The sequence below is a fragment of the Narcine bancroftii genome, chromosome 14 (assembly GCF_036971445.1).
Source record: "Narcine bancroftii isolate sNarBan1 chromosome 14, sNarBan1.hap1, whole genome shotgun sequence".
Taxonomy (NCBI): domain Eukaryota; kingdom Metazoa; phylum Chordata; class Chondrichthyes; order Torpediniformes; family Narcinidae; genus Narcine; species Narcine bancroftii.
In genome coordinates, this window is record NC_091482.1 from 67,805,080 (window position 1) to 67,824,725 (window position 19,646).

Consider the following 19,646-nt stretch of genomic DNA (forward strand, 5'->3'; position numbering starts at 1 on the left):
GTAGGTCAATTGGGTGTAAATTGGGCAGCATGGGCTCGTGGGCCGGAAGGACCTGTTACCCTGCTGTTTATCTAGATTTAAATTTATTTATTGAAGAAGACCCAACATTATCCAATTCCTGTAATTAATTCTTAAATGGTTGCAAGGGTTTGAGATCTGGAAAGCCATTTTATATTCCGGTTTTCTTTTTCAGAATAATTTCCTAACTTTCCTTTTATTGGATGAAACCTCCAATATTTTCTATTCCTAACATTCCTGGAATAATTGGAACAATATACTGGTGAATAATTTAACCATCTTAGGAAGGTCACCTCTTAGTTCCTTGCATTCAAAGCTCAGGATTTCCAATTCTTCGAAGAACTCAGCCCTCAGCAACAAAGGATCTTCTCCATTAACTCCTGCATTCTTCTTTGTCTGAGTAATTGCCAACATGGAGCATAGTTTGTTAATCATTATTGATAATAGACTAAATCGGACAAGGCTGCCAGCCACCATTATGGCATCCTTCTACAGGAGCTCAGTCAATAGCATCCTGGCCGGCTACATCACAGTGTGGTACGGTTGCTGCAGAGAAATGGATTGGAGGTCAATGTCCAGGACCATGAGTGGCAGAGAAGAATGATGGAGTTCCCTACCACCCCTCCCCTCCCCCCCCCCCCCCCCCCATCGACGTGATCTACCAGGATAATTTTCTGAAGAAGGCATGCAATATAATTGAGGACCCCTTCCACCCCGCACACAGCATCTTTCAGCTGCTCCTGTCAGGAAAGAGATCCAGGAGGATCAGAGCCAGCACCGCCAGGCTGAGGAACGGGTTCTTCCCACGGGCAGTGAGAACGACCAAAGGAACTGCTCACACTGACCCTCCGAGACTCTCATGTTCATGAAACAACATTTATTTATTTGTATTGATGAAATACTTCTCTTGTATGTGTGTTATATCTGGTTGTGTTTCTGCACGTTCTGCTCCGAGGACCATTAAGTTGTACTTGTGCAATCAGATGGCAATAAACTTGACTTGATACTCAATTCTTTAAAACCGTAAGCTGTCTGAAGCTATTTGTTTAGTGAATATGCTACTGTTTTGTTCCTCAATTCTTTTTTTAAAATTCCTCTTATGAATGCAATGCTGTCATGTGAATAACGTTCCGATGAGTTACATCACCTTAGATCTATTTTAGTGAATGCAGACATCATTGTTTCTCTAAATTTTATTTAAGCTCAAAAGAAACCTGATTCTATTGGTACGCCGGCAACTCTAACTATAGTATAATTATGGCCAGTTGTTCTTTTGGCAGGTTCTGTCAGATTTTCATCTGACCTTAAATGCACAAGGGCAAGTTTAACATTTCCAACACTTGCATTTTAATTAAAATCAATGGCTAATTTTCTGCTGATTCATGAATATTTAAGGTGAAATTGCCCATCATGCACCTGCTCAGCATTAATCCGTCCCTATGTTTATTTCCTTTTCTATGTGATTCCCAAGAAATGAAGTCAGAGCCAGAGAGAGTTTCAGATAGACAGGAATTTCAAGATATTAAAGCTTCCTCCTTGACACTCTGTATGTCATCAGCCCCTTTTCCACTGGCATCCCATTAATTGGCCGTGCAGTCCCAGGATAGGAACCAATTTGTGCTGTTTTCACGAGGGCCACCGTTAACTGGGACACAGACTGCTTTTCCATTGAACACAGCTTATCCCCGGGGATAGAAGAGTCTACCTTCAACTGGAAACGGGGGACTTTCTGCTGTCCTTTTTCCACTGGTTTAATCAGCGTGCTGGCATCCACTGTTGCCAGGCATATGAGTAGGGGTCGAGGCTGTCAATCCCCAGTGTGAAATTACATCATTTGACGCAGGCATGGTGACTGTTTTCTTTTTCCACTGGACCCTGTCCCAGTTATTTCCCTATTTCCTGACAATGTGCCAGTGGAAAAGGGGCTATTGTATTGCCTATTTAACAGCAGATCCATTCGCATTATTGTTGAGTCCTGTTTCCCAAATCCTCTACGTCCCCTCGTTCGATTTTGCTGGTTATTTCCAGGGGCTTTTTAAACTTTACATTATAAATTTAGTTCTACAGCACAGTAACAGGCCCTTCCAGCCCATACTACCCAATTACACCCAATTGGCCATCAATCCCTGTACATTTTGAACAGTGGGAGGAATCAGAAGCACTCAGAGGAAACACTGGGAGAACATGCAGACCCTTACAGACAGTGCCACATTCTCTGTATAAATGCTTCTCGGTCTAAGCTGGACTTCAGGCTACTGCATTTCCTTAGCTTTTATCACTATTAAAGTTGCTGAAATCTATTTCTGTCATGACTGTATATCATATTACAGAACTTCTAACCAATTTCTTTAACTGTTCCTGGTTTTCATCTAATAGAATCAGCGATACATAGTCACCAATGACCCCATAGTTTACCATCCAAAAGATCATTCAATGACTTGTGGCCAGATGTGAACAGATGATATGCACGTATCATTTATTAAATAATGAATAAATCAATGTTTTGAGGAGTTATTATTTATTCATTCACAAAACTGTCATAAAGCCATTACAGTTGAGAGCAGGATGGAAATTTCAAAGACGAAAGTAATTTCCACCAGTAAAAATAAAATTTATATTAAAGCGACACTTTGTACTCTGAATGTAAAGATCAGGGATTGAAAGGATTTTTCCAAATGTGAACTGCTTTGCCATACTGTCAAACAGGGAGTGAGTCAAAGCAGGCTAACAATGTGTATTTACAACTTGCAAATTGTTGGGATGCATTGAGTATCCAAGTCAGCATTACATAAACTACTCTAGAAAGCTGAAACAGCATGAGGCAAGGAAATGAGCTCTGATATTTATGGAGCAGGGAGAAGAAAGGGTTGCAGTGACCTGGGTCTGAATTCTCCCCATTGATCTCCCAGACAGTTTGAGAGGCCAGCCAGTTTTTGGAGGATAGGGTCATTTTTCCACTTTTTAGAACAAGAAACACAGCACCCATTCTCTCTGAAAAAGTTCTACATTACTAGAAGCTTTAATAATTACAATACTTGATGGTGAGGACACTGTCTTGAGTGCCTCAGTCTTGGGGGCTAAGCATTATGTGACATTGCTTGCGACAAAGCTCACATCCATTTATAAGTGGGCCAAGAAACAATTTATTTCAAAGGGGGAATAGTGGAATGAATTTACAAAGCTATGGAGAGAGACCTGATTAGCCACACTGCTCTCACACAGAGATGGTGGGGAGTCCTTGGGCTGAATATTATCCTTGCTCTAACCATTCCAGGGCAGCACAGTTAGGTTGGCAGTTAGCGCCAGCAACCCGGGTTTGAAACTGGCGCTGTCTATAAGGAGTTTTTATTTTCTCCCCGTGGGTTTCATTCGGGCACTCCAATTTCCTCCCACTCTTCAAAACATACCAGGGGTTGTAGGTTAATTGGGTGTTATTGGGTGGGATGGGCTTGTGGGCCGGAAGGACCTATTACCATGCTGTAGGTCTTAACAAAAACAATTCCATAGTACTGCAAAAAGGACAAAGTTCAACCATAGGAAGAGTTGAAGAAAATAAATCACGTGCACCACAAATTGAACTGTTGCTTGCTGTTGGACTGGCCTGCTGTCTAGTACAGTAATGCATGGTGGCTCTTCTCAGTCTATTTTAGAGTCTTCTCTACCTTGTGTTAATATAACAGTTTTTATACATCAAGATACCCATTCCTACAATTACTGCTTTTGCTATGAGACCCACTCTCCGCCATCGGTCTTTGACCCTCTTGACCAAGTGCCGTCAACTTTTTAAGGCGGAAAGATGAGCCAGTGCACCTGAACGATCCGGTCAGTGTGGAGTTGAGATCTGAATTAGATGCCAACTTGGCTGAATGACTGCAGTGTTGCAGACCTTTCCTGAAGTGGATGGTAAAAAGCCCGTAAGTGATGGGATCTAAGACTGTATTGAAGAGACCAAAGATGAAGAGGATGTGACTCAGTGCATGCGAGACCTTTTCTTCTGAAAGCATCTCTGGTGAGAACCAGTACCAAAGTCCAAGAAGGTAATAAGGTGTCCAGCAAACTATGAAGGAGGTTACAATAATGATGCTCATCTTCAAGGTTCTCAAGCGTGCTTTTGGTATATTATTCTTTGATCGCCTTAAATGCACTTCCCTTGAAGATACTGGAAAAGAAACACAAAATGAACTCATGCCCATTCTTCATCAGGAAAACAATATAGATTAAAAAGAAAATTGGGCAGTCTGGTTAGTATGGCAGAGAGCGCCATACCTTTACAACGCCAGTGATCCGGACCAGGATTGTCTGGAAGGAGTTTGTACGCTCTCCCTGTGTCTGTGTAGGTTTTCCCCGGGGACTCCAGTTTCCTCACAATGTTTGAAAGGTACCGGGGGGGGATGTAAATTTGGCGGCCAGACTCGTGGGCCAAAATGGCCTGAAACTGTGTTGTATGTCTAAATATAAATTTAAATATGGCGTGTCAGAAGGATAAGATGGGACATCAAGAAGCATTTTGAATGCTGAGAGGCCTGGACAGAGTAGATCTGGCAAGAATGTTTCTGGTGGTAGGGGATTTTAGGACAAGAGGACACAATTTGATGGACCAATGGGTTGACTTCTGCTCCTATATCTTGTGATCTTGTGATAGGGAGTGGGCTAATTAAACTGGAACAGTATAAGGGCATGAAGGGAAAGACAAGGAAGTTTTGCAATTCTGCTGATGGGATGTTTTGAGAATGAATTGTGAGATGAATCTTGATTTGAGCGACTCTACAGGAAAGAAGTGGGCACGAATGATAACTTACAGTTTCCCTTGGCCATCCTCTTGGATATCTCCATCAGGATGCCAGTGTAGCAGAATATCATGAGCATCAAAGGTATGAGAAACAGGAAAACAAAAGTAAACATGTTGTAGGAGGTCTCTTGCCAGTGTTCTTTGAAACTCCCCATGGTGGTGCACTGAGTGAAGTTCTGGGGTTCCTTAATGCTGACGGTATGAAACAGGGCGATCTGCAAACGAGATTACACAAACATGTTCAGCATCCGTATTATCTCGCTGCTAATTCCTCGTTGTGTTGCTCGTGGCAGTGGAATTTCGCTATGAATAGTTTCATCAAATGACTGCTAAAAAAAAAATCCACTGAAAATGTCACCAAACCCTATTTCTGGTGCGTCGAACTCTGATGAACAACAACTGAGAAGTGGGAAAGAACAGTGTTACCAATACATGCCAGAATTGCCACAATATTTACAAGTGATACTGTTCATTACCGCATAATAACAGCAAAAGCCATTGAAAATTCAGTTCTTTGCTGCTAATGGGAATTTTGTTATGCACCGAATGACTCTCGTCATTCTCCAATGTATGAGAGAAACACAATAGGGCTGCAGATGCTGTGATTGTAGCAAAAAGACCTAAATGCTGGAGGAACTCATCTGGTTTACACTTGCTTGGCAGAAAACCACTTTGGATGCCATAAAGTGGGCTTTGTAATGGAAAGTTTGTTTGAATATAGAATTATGGAAAAGCTATTAGTTCAACTCACTGTAGGAAATCAGTAAATTATGTGTAGCTTTCGTCGAATTAAAGTGCGTCACAGAAAGACTGAAGTAAGAGAAATGTGGCAAGTGTAGGTGCCTCTATCCAAAAAAAAAGAATCTCAGGTGATGCCATGTATGTACTCTGTCAATAAATCTGAAATCTAATCTGGTCTAATGGAATCTAATCCAAGGCTGGCTGCAACAGTGGGTGCAAAATACCATGTTCCAACAAAAACATCCCCGATTAGGAACATACACTGTAATTATCAGGCTTTACTTCCCTCCGCTGAAAAATAGCCTCCAGTTGCTTTTCCCCTGCAAATGAACTACAGATGTGTTGAGAGTGAAAATAAATTTTCACTGCTTTAAGAATGGTTTTCTATGAGGTTGATCACTTGCAGGTAATATTTCAGAAATCCAGAGCTTGAGCAATACTCTGTTCCCATGTCTGTTCATAGAGAAACCCAGCAGGTCACAGTGTCAAACTGCTCCTCTGCTCCCAGTGTAAGAAACACAGTAGTCCCCTTGTCCTACCACCCTTCTAGCCTTCATACCCAGAATCCAGAATCCAAATTTATTGTCATGAACCTGTCACGAAATTCGCTGTTTTGGGGCAGCGTCCCAGTGCAAACATTTGTATAAACCACCTTACAAAATAAATAAAAATAGTCCAAGAGAAAGTAAAAGTTAGGAACTGTCTGTGATTCATTGTTCAATCAGGAATCTGATGGCATAGTGAAAGGAGCTGTCCTTGGTCTGCTGGTGCTTGTCTCCATCTTCGTCTCCATGAAAAGGTGGTTTACTCAAGTCCAGCCTCTTTGTTTTGCTATCTGATTCCTTCTCTAATTTACTGGAGCAATTTTGTTTAGTATCACTCCATCTCAAGGGAAGACACTTTATGTGGGGACTGAAGAAATGACACATGATACTGCAGATCAGGGATTGCATTTAAGGCACATTTAGATTCTCAGGCAGCTGAAAGCTTCCTGATTCTATCATAGGTTTGGATCAGATTGCCGATCGATCGAACAGGGATCTGTGGCGGCGGAGGCTGCGGGAGCACTGGAGGTGAATCCACGGGCACTCATTGTCTCTGAAAGGACTCTCCTTTGCTTCTCTTTCTCTTATTGTTGGGTGCTCTGGGCAGTGTTAATGGCACCCCTTTCTGTGCCTTTATGGCAGGCAAAAGTTGACATATTTTGTGTATTATTACATTTTCCCTGCCCCCTCCCTCTATCAACGTGATCTACCAGGATCATTGTCTGAGGAGGCGCTCAAAATCATTGAGGACCCCTTCTACCCCGGATACAGCAGCTTTTAGCTGCTCCTGTTTGGAAAGAGGTACAGGAGTATCAGAGCCAGCTCCACCAGGCTGAGGTAGAGCTTCTTCCCACAGGCAGTGAGAAGGGTGAACAATCACAGGAATTGCTCACACTAACCGTCCAAGACTCTCATATCCATGAAATGATGTTTATTTGTGTAGATGAAATACTTGTCCTGCATATGTATTATTTGTCTATGTATGTTACGTCTGGTGTGTGACTGCGTGTTTTGCACTGAGGACCAGAGAACACAGTAGCATCGGGTTGCACTTGTACAATCAGATGGCCATAAACTTGACTTTATAAATTATATTTGATCTTAATCTTGAGATACTGACAGACCTATGGTTTTCTTCTAAACACTGCTATATTTAACCTGAGAATATTTTATGTGATAACACAGAGGTAGCTTTATTTTCTACACCAAACCCACACTCGGACCTTAGGTAGGAAGTCTGGGAGGGCAGAGTTGAGGGAACTTTACACATGTATATAACCCATCAACCTATGCTCTCTCCCAACCATTTTCAACTTTTGTTTTGACTACAGCCCCTTTAGGACTCTGTTCAAAGTTTATGGGCCCCCTACCTTGTGATGCAGTCATGTTTAGTTGTTCCGTCCGTACTTCTACCAACTACAGAAAAGTATAAAAAGGATTTTATGATTTCCGTCCATGACTCCCCCCCCTAAATGTTCTGTGGCCTCCAGGAGAGGAAGGACATACTGCCCACGTTGAGAATGGCTGCGCTGTCCAATCAGCATCACCCAGTCAATGACCAGTGCATATCCAAGATAGTGGATGCTTAGTTCCTTTGGTTTAATGGTCTTAAGTGAAGTCTGTAACATTAAAGAATAACATTTAGAGCAATGATATTTTTTTCTTGCATTTTGAGATTCATATGCTGCTATTACAATCATGTGCTGAATCCTATTGGCATTTAAAGCAATTTTATTCATGAAGACTGCACCTTTTTTCCTTTTAAAATATTTTAATTGTGTTTAACATATAAATCCTACATACAAAGTATTTTAATAAAACAAATAACAGGTGGTATCTTATGCATATGGATCAAAAATAGTAAAACTATATTAGACTATCCCTTGATCTTTCTAAACAAAAGCTGTTCTGTCTAATTTAATCATATGATTGATAACTCATATTTAACAAGTTGGACTAAAAAAAAGCATAAAAAAACTAAAATAAAAACTTAAAACTATGAATCAAATTAGACTTATCCCATTTATAATGATTAATCAACTTTTGAAGATTTGTTTCTAAGGGAATTAGAAATATAGAAGATTGTTATGAAGGAGGAAATTTAATGTCATTTGAACAATTAAAAATAAATATAGGATACAAAATAATACCATATTTTGTTATTATCAAATAAAAACTTATTTACGAGATGAACCAGGGCAAACAATGTTAATACCTAAAAGTAGTGAAATAGCAACATTGATTTGTAATAGATCTTTTAAGAAATTTATCTCAGTCATGTATACATTATTGTAAAAGGGAACTCAAAATCAGATCTAGTCAGAGGTGGGAAACGGACTTAAATATTATTATTGAGGAGAAAAATTGGTTGGAACTATATAACAAATACAATAAATGTTAGATATAGATTGGTTCTGTATAATGTTTTACATCAACTATATCTTACCGCATAAAAATTAAATAGATTGAAGTTAGATCATTCAGAATAATGTTTTAGATGCAGTCAAGAGATTGGTACTTTTTTACATTGTACATGGTCATGTCCAAAATTGAGACCATTTTGGATAGAGTTAAGAACTTATTTGGAACAAGTCACAGGAGTTAAATTTCCACAAGATCCAATGTTGATTTTACTGGGTAATATTTCAGGGATAAGACCAAAATTTAAACAAAATTTACAAAAAAGAATTTGTAAAAATTGTATTATCAGTAGCAAGAAAATGTATAGCAGTGATGTGGAAATTGGATTCTCATTTAGGTTTGGAAAGATGGCATGTGGAAATTCATAACTGTATACGAGAAGATTACTTATAACTTAAGAAATAAATTTGATACATTTTTGAAAATTTGATGCCCATATTAACATATTGCAGGTATAAATTTATAAATGGCTTTCCATAAACTTTGAGAAACCTTGTTAACTCCTTGGAATAAATAAAACTGAAAAAGGTTAGAATCGAGTGAAAGGCAGTGATCCCTTGACAACCAGATCTGCTTCTTTTTTTCTAATTGTAATTTTCTTTCTTTCTTCCTTCTCTATCCTTAATGGGGTTATTATGGGGGTGGGGGGGAGGGGGTTGGTGGGGTTTTTATTTTCTATTTTTTTGGGGAGGTTTTATAAAACCATCATGTATAATGGAATTGATATGACTATACGAGTTTTGTATTTTGACATGAATACCTGTATGAAAATTTTTTTTAAACTAAATCTAATCTAACCCCTCCCTCTAAGAAAACTGCACCTTTAAATAGAGAGATTTTGTGACTTGACTACTTGAACTTCCTGACTTAATCTCTGTCAAGATCAAGTTTGAGATTTAGAGACACCAGAGACTGCGGATACTGGAAGCTGGATCAAAGCAGAACAAACTGGTAGAGGAAGGCAACAGGCCAGGAGCATCTGTGAAGGGAAAAAGATAGTCGACGTTTCAAGCTGAAACACTGCATCAGGATGCAAGGATATGACCTGAAATGTTGACTATCTCTTTCCCTCCAGAGACGCTGCCTAAGGTACAGGAAGCAACAGTCACTTCACTTCCTGAGAAGGCTGAAGTGGGCAAGGCTACCGGCTGCCATCATGTCAACCTTCTACAGGAGCTCTAACCAGAGCATTCTGACCGGCTGCATCATAACAGTATGGTACGGTTACTGTACAGTAGCAGTTGGAGATCAATCCACAGGACCACAAGAGTGGCAGAGAGGTTCACTGGGGTTCCCCCCCCCCCCCCCACCACCATCAACCGACATAATCTACTGGGATTGTTGTCTGAAGAGGGCATGCAAAATCACTGAGGATCCCTTTCACCACCCTTCATCCCCATTCCCTACACAGCATCTTTCAGCTGCTCACATCAGGAAAAGAGATACAGGAGGATTAGAACCAGCATCTCCAGGGTGAGGAACAGCTTCTTCCCACAGGCAGTGAGAATGCTGAATGACCAAAGGAACTGCTCACACTGACCCTCCGAGACTCTCATATTCATGAAGAAACATTTATTTAGTTATTTATATCTATGAATACTTATCCTGCATATGTATTGTTTGTCTGTAGGTGTGTAATGTCTGGTTGTGTGTCTGAGGCCAGCATCTTGTTTTGATGTGAGATTGAAAGTCCGGAGCTGAATGTGTGCCGTGCATCTAATGGAAAAGCACAAAAAGACTTTATCCATTAGCTGGACCAGTGTTACGGCTCTGTGCTGTGGCAGGCTCTGCTGTACTGTTTAACCAGCTGTTAGTATGACAAAACTGTGCTTTCAGAAACTTGACAAGCCAATTGTTTCAGCAAATTACTTTTACTGCTACAGGATGATTTTTTGGTTACATTCTTCTGTTAATCATTGGGAATGGACTATATTTTCCAAGACAAAAGTCGGCATTAAATTGTTAGTCTCTGATTTTTTTCCATCAAGACAAGGCTCAAAAATATGGAATGGCATTTCAACAGGCTCAAAGACAGTTTGTTCCCTGCAACATCAGGCTCCTGAATGAACCCCACAACACCTTGCTAGTGTTGTTTTTTTTTCTTTTCTTTGTATCTCTATACACTGAAATTGTGGTCTTGCTCTACTAATGTTAATGATTGCATGAATGTTAGAGTTAACCTATTATACTGCTCGCAGAAGAACACTTCTCGTTGTACCAGGGACAGTAAAATCTCCATTATCCAGAATTTAAGCAACCAGCAGCCTCAAGCAATTGGCCAAAAAAAATTATGGAAAATAAATAGATAAAAAATATGAAAGTTTAAAATAGATGCCCCTAGTGGCTAGATAGCCAATCATCCAACACACAATCTCAAGCAACTGGATAATTCACTTATCCGGCAATCACCAATCCTCATAGATTCTGGATACCGGGGGTTTTACTGTATAATGTGGCAAATTAACTCAAAAGTAACGTTAAAGAACTTTTTGCAGCCTTCCTTCAAACAGTAAACAATTGAACATAGTCACTCAGTCAGATAAAACTTGGAACAGAATTCAAGGTAAAAGGTCCAGTGCCAAGCATTTCTCTCACCTGTGGTGTGGACAAAATGCAACTCAGTATCCAAGCCACTGTCAACATGATCTTATTCCTCTTTTTAGCCTCACTGATGCCCAGGGGGTTTAAAATAGCTGAGTGGCGGTCGATGCTAATCACCACAGTGACAAATGCACAGGAATACATGGCCGTCAGCTTTAGGAACATGAGCAGTCTGCAGGCGATATCCCCACCCTGCCACTGCACGGTGATATTCCAGGCGGTGTCTAGTGGCATCACAATAAAGGTCACCAGGAGGTCAGCCACCACCAGGTTGGCAATCAGAATTCTGACGTGGGATTTTTTCTTGCGGTTCCGGCTGATAGTCCACAGTACAACCAGGTTGCAGAAGGCAGAAACTGTGAAAACAAGGACCGTAATCCCTACTCTCACTTTAGCTGCATTGGAGAAGACTGGCAGCTGAAAGCGAGAGCCGCTGCTTTCGTTACACCGGTGCCCCATGTTGGGAGCCTCGGTCGTCCCATTGTAGTCACAGGGGACAATCGGACAAAGGAATGGACTGACAAAGGTGTGAACACTCGTATCCATTATAAATAGGCTCTGGACAGTGTATAGGATTCCTATTTGATGGGATCAGACTTGAGAGGTGTTCTGTGTGTGGTGGGGTGTCCACTGGATCTTGAAGATGAAAAGGTGCATTATTTGACAAACGTTGACCCTTCTTGTTATGGTATTCCAATTGTCACAGCCTGCAAGTCAAATAAGAAACTTGTTACACATTGAATAACGTGTGGGAGACTGGGAATTATGCCTTTGTGTTTGTTCTAACACAGGGCTCAACATTGCTGCCCCATCTAGTATCAATTCTGCAGGCTATGAAGGGAGGACCTCAGCTAGATGATGGCATCCTGAGCCATTGCAAATAAAGGTATGTGATTAGGATTTAGGTAGAAACAAGTTTGAATACGGTCATAATTTCTTGGGTGTAACAGGTAATCAAGGAGGCAACTGTCAGCCTTCATTGATGGAAGAATTTAAGAGCAGAGAGGTACTGCTGCTACTACTGTTAGGGTGGGTCACACCTGGTGTACCGTCGGCAATTCTGGTCTCCTTACTTCAGAAGGAATATATTGGCAGGAAAGGTGATGTAGAGGAGGGTCACCAGGTTGATTCCGAAGAGGGGGTTCTTCTAACTCCTGAGAAGTGCTATCCCATGGAATTAGAACCATAGACCCACCCTCTTTACCAATGGAATCAAAGTACAATGAGGGCAAAATAAAATTACACCTTTCAAGATTTAAGGATGAAGAAAACCTGGGACTGTATACAACAGTGTATAAAAGGATGAGGGAAGATCTTGTAGAGACATGTGGAGACCTTATGAAGGGAACAGATGATAGAAGCAAGGAGGTTGATTCCCCTGGGAGGTGAGATTAGAATGTGATGGGATATTTTAGCCTCAAGATTCAGGAGGAGTGGATTTAGGCAGAGATAAGGAGGAAATGCTTCTCAGAATCAGAACCAGAATTTATAGTCATGAACATGAAATACAGTGTTTTGGGGCAGCGTCACAGTGCAAGCATTCAGATTATAACAATCTTACAACATTAATATAAAAAAATGAAAGAGCATAAAAAGTAAGGCAGTGACTTTGGTTCATTAATTATTCAGGAATCTGATGGCAGTGGAGAAGAAGCCGTCCTTGTGCCATTGAATGATCGTCTTTAGGCTCCTGTACCTTTTTCCCGATGGTAGCAGAGTGAAGAGGGCATGGCCTGGGTGGTGGGGATCTTCGAGGATAGAGGGTGTTTTTTTAAGACATTGTCTCGTGTAGATGTCCTCGATGGACTGAAGTCTGGTGCCCGTGATGTCGCAGGCCGAGTTAACAATCCTCTGGAGTTTATTCTTGTCCTGAGTGTTGGCACCTTCGTACCAGACAGTGATGCAACCAGTCAGAATGGTACACCTGTAGAAGTTTACCAGAGTTTTCGGTGACATACCGAATCTTCTCAGACATCTCACAAAGTATAGCCACTGGCAGGCCTTCTTCATGATTGCATCAATGTGGAGGCTCCAGGACAGATCCTCAGAAATGTTGACACCCAGGAATTTGAAGTTCTTGACCCACTCCACTACTGAGCCCTCGATGAGGACTGGGAGACCAGAGAAAAAGGAATACTTTGTCCAATGAAGCAGTTGAGATTGTCTCATCAAATATATTTAAGCTACATATGGATAGATTTAAGGGAATTAAGGGTTATTGGGAACAGGCAGTTCAGTTCACAGCCAGATCAGCCATGATCTTGTTAAATGATGGGACAGGCTTGACCGCCCTGATGGCTGACTCCTGCTCCTCTTATTTTTTGTTCTTCTAACTCCTGAGAAGTGCTAACCCATGGAATTAGAACCATAGACCCACTCTCTTTACCAATGGAATCAAAGTACAATGAGGGCAAAATAAAATTACACCTTTCAAGACTTAAGGATGCTTTTAACGTAATCAAATGCTCACCCTTCAAGACTTCAGGTCTCATCATACTTGACAACAAACTAGGGCAAATCAATGGGACAAGTATCATCCGTGGAGGCAAAGGGATGGTTAGCTTGTTAAGACCATTGCAGGGTCTTGATCCTAACATCAACTCTCCCTTGTGTCCACAGATGCTGCTTCACTTGCTGAGTTCCTCCAGCAGTTTATCTTTTTTCCACTCTCCAGCATCTGCAGTCTCTTGGGTCTCTAGACTTGACAACTAGTTAAGTACTTTTAAAGGGTTTGATGAAGGGCTCAAGCCCAAAACGTGGGTTTGTATCTTTATCTTTGCTCTATAAAGTCCGCTGTTTGACCTGCTGAGTTTTTCCAGCATTGTGTTTTTATAAGTACTTTTAAACTGTAGTTCCATGTAGGGAAAAACAAGGCAGCCACACCACACTCAGCAATGTGCCACAACCCCTGTGTGATAATCACCAGATACGCTTCTAGATATTGGGAAGGGTATACTTTTTCCTGTAAAGTGTCAAGGAATCTTTCCACAAGAACACAAGAGAGGTATAGACAGAATGGGTGCGAGCAGGCTTTTTCCACTTAGATTGGGGGAAATAAATACGAGAGGTCAAAGTTTTAAGCTGAAGGGGGAAAAGTTTGGGGGAACATTAGGGGGAAGTTCTTCACTCAGAGAGTGGTGGGAGTGTGGAATGAGCTGCCATCTGACGTGGTGAATGCGGACTCGATCACGTATTTTAAGAATAAATTGGATAAATACATGAGGAGAGGTCTGGAGGGAGCAGATCAGTGGAACTAGCGAGATGATGGTCGGCACAGGCTAGAGGGGCCAAATAGCCTGTTTTCTGTGCTGTAGTGTTCTATGGTTCTAACACAGACAGAGCTTTAACAGCATAAATTGAATGATAGTGTTTCTGCTAGTCTGTTGTTCCCTCATTAGCCTATGTGCTTTGAATTTGTCGCTGGACTAGGGTTAAATTGACTGAGTTTGAGTTCGTAGAACAACCCGTGGAGCAGTAACTAATGTAAAACGTGAAAATCTGCAGACACTGTGATTGAAATAAAAACACGACACTGGGGAAACTCAGCAGGTCCTTTATATCGCAAAGATAAAGACATATAATCAATGTTTCAGGATTTGTCATAATATAAAGTCCGCTGTTTGACCTGCTGAGTTTCTCCGGCATTGTGTTTTTATGAGCAGTGGCTGATCCAGATGGTTGGTATAATGTTTAGTGTGATGCTATTAACAGGGCCAGCAACCCAGGTTTGAATCTGGCATTGTCTCGAAGGAATTTGTACGTTCTCCCTGCATCTGTGTGGGTTTCCACTTGGTGCTCTGGCTTCCTCCCACCCTCCAGAACATAAAAGGGTTGGCACAGGTCTAAATGGCTGGAATTGACTTCTACATGTTGCAAATCAAAAATAAATAAATGATCAGTTATTCAGTATGCAAGCCTGAGGGCTAAACATGAGCAAAGCTCTATGCTGTGGTCAGCATTTGCTTAGATTTTATCCATCCCATTAAATAATCCCATTGAAATCCTTCTGAGAGTTCAAAAGAAGGCTATGTACAGAGATAGGTAATGGGAGGAGGGTTGGGGATTGAAGGGGTGATGTTGGAGGTGTGCAGATCAGGGAAACATCTGAGAAGCTTGAGGGATTCCATGAATCAAGCAGCATCACAGGTGGATGATAATAATAAATAAATAAATAATATTAACGTGTATTGTCTTCTACGTTGAGAAAATATGTGCTGGTGTTGGAGAGGGTAAAGAGAAGATTTAGTCGAATGATACCTGGAATGAAAGGGTTAGCACAGTTGGAACATTTGACGCCTCTTAGACTGTACTAATTAATGTACAGTACAGAAGAATGGGGGGGGGGGGTGGGGGGCAGACTTCTTAGAGGCATTTCAAATGCTGAAAGGCCTGGACAGAATAGATGTGGGAAAGTTGTTTCCCCTGGTGGGGGAGCTGGACAAAAGGACATAACTTCAGGATAAAAGGGCATCGATTTAAAACAGATGTGGAAAAATTTCTTTAGCCAGAGGGTCGTGAGTCTGTGGAAGTTGTTACTGATGGCTGTGGAAGCAAGGTGGTTGGGTGTATTTAAGGCAGAGGTTGATGGGTATTTGATTAGTCAGGAATCAGGGGTTATGGGGAGAAGACCAAGGAGTGGGGCTGAGTGGAAGGATAGATCAGTTTGTGATTAGAATGGTGGAGCAGACTCGATGGGCCGATGGGCCTACTTCTGCTCCTAGATCTTGTGATCTTGTAATTGTAGAAGGCACCTATGCACTGAAATTCTTACTTGCTCAACCTGAACAGGTCCAATGTAAAACAACTACAAAACAATTTTAAAAATAGCTACAATAGTATACTTAATTTATTCAGAAAAATAATAAATAAAATAACAGATAATAAATACTCACATTTACCCTAGTGCAAGAAGAAAGTGACTTAGCATTAGTTCGGACAATCCTTTTATAGTGTGGTGGCCGTGCCTGATTAATGTAACAAGGCGAGGTTCAAGAGCCTGACACTTGTTTGAAAGAGTGAAACATGAAAGCCTGCAGACACTAGGATTGTAGTAAAAGCACAGAAATGCTGGAGGAACTCGGCCTATCTCGCAGCGTCCATAATGATATATAACCAATGTTGGGGGCCTGAGTCCTCCTTCAAGGGATGAGTGACAGCAGGGAGGAGATGAATTAAAAAGCTAGGGAGGGAAGAATAGGCAGGAAGAGGAGTACAGACCAACAGACAAAAGGTGTTCATTGGACATGGATGGGACACAGGAGAGAGGAAAAGTGAGCTGGGGGTTGGGATATAGGGCTCTGTGGAAGCAGAGCTAGGGGAAAGGAGACAGAGGGAAAATGGAATAGAGACAGACAGACAGACAGACCTGGAGGAAAGAAGATGGGGAGGGACTAATGGAAAATGGAGGTCAATGTGAATACCATCCAGTTGGAGGGTGCCTAGACAGAATATGAGGTGTCCCTTCAATTTGCAAGTGGTCTCAGTCTGGCAGTGCATGATACCATCAATAGGCATGTAGACAAGGGAGTGGGATCTGGGAAATCCTTGCTTTTGTGGCGGACAGAGCTGAGGTGCTCAACGAAGTGATCTTGCAATCTGCATCCAGTCTCTGATGTAGGAGAGACCACAACAGGATGCAGTACATAATCCTTGCCGATTCACCAGTGAAATGTTGCTTCAATTGGAAGAACTGATTTGGGACCCAAATAGTGGTGAGGGAGGAGGTGTGGGTGAAGCACGCCCTGTGGCACAGGGAGAGGTGCCAAAGGTCCGATTCGTGGGAAGGAAAGAGTCGATGAGGGAGTCACACAGTGTGGTCCCTGTGGAGGGCAGAGAGGGGAGGATGTCTGATGATGGGGTCATGTAGTAGGTGGCAGAAATAGTAGAGGATGATATTTTGGATGCAGGGGCTGGTGGGGTGGTATGTGAAGTCATAAACCTAAACCTATCCTTGTTGCATCATGGGGGGCGGGGAGGGGGAGATGTGCAGGTAATGAAGAATATGTGGGTGAAACCCCGTTCTTCAACCTCCAGCCATCGAAGTGGTCAGTCACCATTTCTGCTCGGGACCCTTTATCTTTGATGCAGGACACGTCGAGAACTTTTCATCTTTTTTTTGGTCGGACATGTCGATTAAACAATAGCAACAGAAAAGGAAGGAGAGAAAAAAATGTGGTGTCACAAATCATTTCTGATCCCAGTGAATGGAATATTGTAGAGTTTTAGGGGCCACTGAACCAATGAACAATATTTCCATGAAGGCGGTGTTGCAGAAAGAAACACCTTGCCTGAAGCCTTCTTGAAGGATGGTTAAAGACTAAGAAAAGCTTCTGAAAATTAACAAGGAGGATTAAGAATGGATTGAATGCTAAGGACGGTCAGGACTAAGGGAAGGAAAATAAACTGATTGGAGTGGCAATGCGCAGAATTGGTAAACAGCAGCAGTAGAGGGAAATCAATCAAGAGAGAGCACGGAGAGGTCGGTGGTGGGAATGGGGAGATCCTGGGGAAACAGCCTCCACTTTATTGACCCGTGAAGCCAGCCAACACTTTGCATCGCGACAGCGCCGTCAGCTTTGCAAACACCTTCGCAATACCCACTCATTGACAAGTTTCTGCAGCCAGCAAACCCCAAGTCAAATGTCAGGGCGGCCGGGCGGGCAGTCGAGCAGGAACGACTGCTTCAGAGCGGCGATTTCCGAGGTTTGGGTCAAACGCTCCGGACGAGGAACAGCCTGTCCCACAATAGAAGCGAGATGCAGAGATGGATAAAAGCTCTGACTCGAATCTCCGCCAATACATTTCTTTGGATTAAAAAGAGCTTTTATGCATGCCACTGTGGGACAGCTTCAGGCTGCGTTAGCCAGCAATTAATCAACGCGCTGGACACGTTGGGGAAATGGCTATCTTGCCCCACGTTCACTCATTGCTTACCGTGTGGCGGGGAGAGGGCGCAGAGGGCTCGTCCCGACCCGCACGCACTGAGCCGAGGGTCCAGCTCAGTCAGACTCCTGCCGAAACGGAGCGCGGCGATGCGTTCTGAGCATTCCCCACATCCTGAGCATCGCTGCCTCCGCAGCGACCTTCTCGTTCCTCAACACGAGTTCCACTTCGCCTTGGCCACACCGACCGCACCCGCACAATCGGCAGGGGGTGGGGGAAACTCCCACATTCCCAATCCTCAGCGTGCCAAGAATCTGATGTCGGGCCATCTCCAGCCAAATTATTGCCCGCAGGTTCCAGGGACAGAAAGACATTCACAGTGAAAAGAAAGTCTTTCATCCCCTTCCAGGGGCCACAGCATTTCAGATTTCGGATTTAATGTCAAAGTACAACCCCAAAATTCGTTTTCCTGCCTGCTGGGCAGATTGACCACGTAGTGCTAAAAAAAACTACTCAATATGTAAACAGAGATTTTTAAAAAAAAATCAATTTAGTGGAAGAGTCCTTCAATAAGTTCCTGACTGAGTTTGTAGTTGAGGAGTCTGATGGTGGAGGCATAGCAGCTGTTCCTGAACCTGGTGGTGTGACACCACACCTCTTTCCTGATGCTGGTGGAGAGAACAGAGCGTGATGATTGCTGCTGCTCTCCGACAGAAGTTAGATGTTCTCGAGGGTAGGGAGGATTTTGCCTGTCATGTCCTTTTGCAGGATTTTACACTCAGGGGTATTGGTCTTTCCATACCAGACTGTCAGCACACAGAAATTTGCCAGGGTTTCCAATGCCATACCAAACCTCCTAGGAACGTTGGGGGTGTGAAGAAGGTTGTCTAAGACTTCAACAGACTATAGATCAGATGGAAAGTTGGGCAGCTATTCAAAGTCAAATCCACAGTTAAAGGGTGGAGCATTGCGGAACAGGAGTTCAAGTGCATGGTTCCCAGAAAGCAACAGAGATAGATGGAGGGCTAAAGCCAGAAGCGTTGGTTATAAATCTTCATCTTTGCTATATAAAGTGCACTGTTGGACCTGCTGAGTTTCTCCAATATTGCTTTTAATAGAAGTTGGGAGATTCTGTTGCGACTTTGCAAAATGATGGTTGGACCAGGCTTATGAGGTTCTGGAAAGGAGTGAAATACAAAATACAGAAATCTGCAGATGCCCTGATTGCATTAAAATCATACAAATGAAATCACCGCGTCTGCAGCGAGATTGGCTGAGTTCCTTCAGCATTTCTGTATGTTTATACAATATTGAAACGACGCAGTTGTGATTAGGAGGGTGCAGAGGAAATTCACTAGGGTATTTCAGCGGATAAGGTGGTCAGGAAGGCAGATAGATGCTGGTCTCCATTAGTTGGAGCTTTGATGACAAGAGCAATCAAGTCAAGTTCATCATCACCTGATAGCAAAACTGCAACCTGACAAAACACCGTTTTCCAGTCCTCGGTGCAAAACATGCAGACACACAACCAGACAAAGTAGCCAAACAATATATAAGCAGGACAAGTCTTCATATATGCAGATAAATAAATACTGTTTGGTTAATAAGAGAGTCTCGGAGGGTCAGTGTGAGCAGTTCCCTTGGTCGTT

At 42.4% G+C, this 19,646-nt stretch overlaps 2 protein-coding genes across 7 annotated transcripts in view; one reads left to right on the plus strand and one right to left on the minus strand.

Moving 5' to 3' along the window:
• The window catches only part of wdr93 (WD repeat domain 93), a 129,992-nt gene that overhangs the window by 50,047 nt on the left and 60,299 nt on the right, over nt 1-19,646 (plus strand). Inside the window, exons 17-18 of one of the 6 annotated variants that reach the window (XR_011348655.1) lie at nt 11,907-12,001; nt 13,735-13,836. The exons of 4 other annotated variants lie outside the window; for them this stretch is intronic. The gene's annotated coding sequence lies outside the window, so the exon portion shown is untranslated. Of the gene's footprint in view, nt 1-193; nt 2,438-11,906; nt 12,002-13,734; nt 13,837-19,646 lie in introns of those variants that run through there. One more of the 6 variants, XR_011348656.1, reaches the window with a different exon arrangement.
• On the minus strand, nt 2,567-18,339 carry gnrhr4 (gonadotropin releasing hormone receptor 4). The gene is made up of 4 exons (XM_069910820.1): nt 18,049-18,339; nt 11,110-11,822; nt 4,818-5,022; nt 2,567-4,177 (listed from the first exon to the last, which is right to left on the minus strand). Exons 2-4 carry the CDS (start codon nt 11,659-11,661, stop codon nt 3,702-3,704), a joined length of 1,233 nt encoding a protein of 410 aa, XP_069766921.1. The 5' UTR covers nt 11,662-11,822; nt 18,049-18,339; the 3' UTR covers nt 2,567-3,701.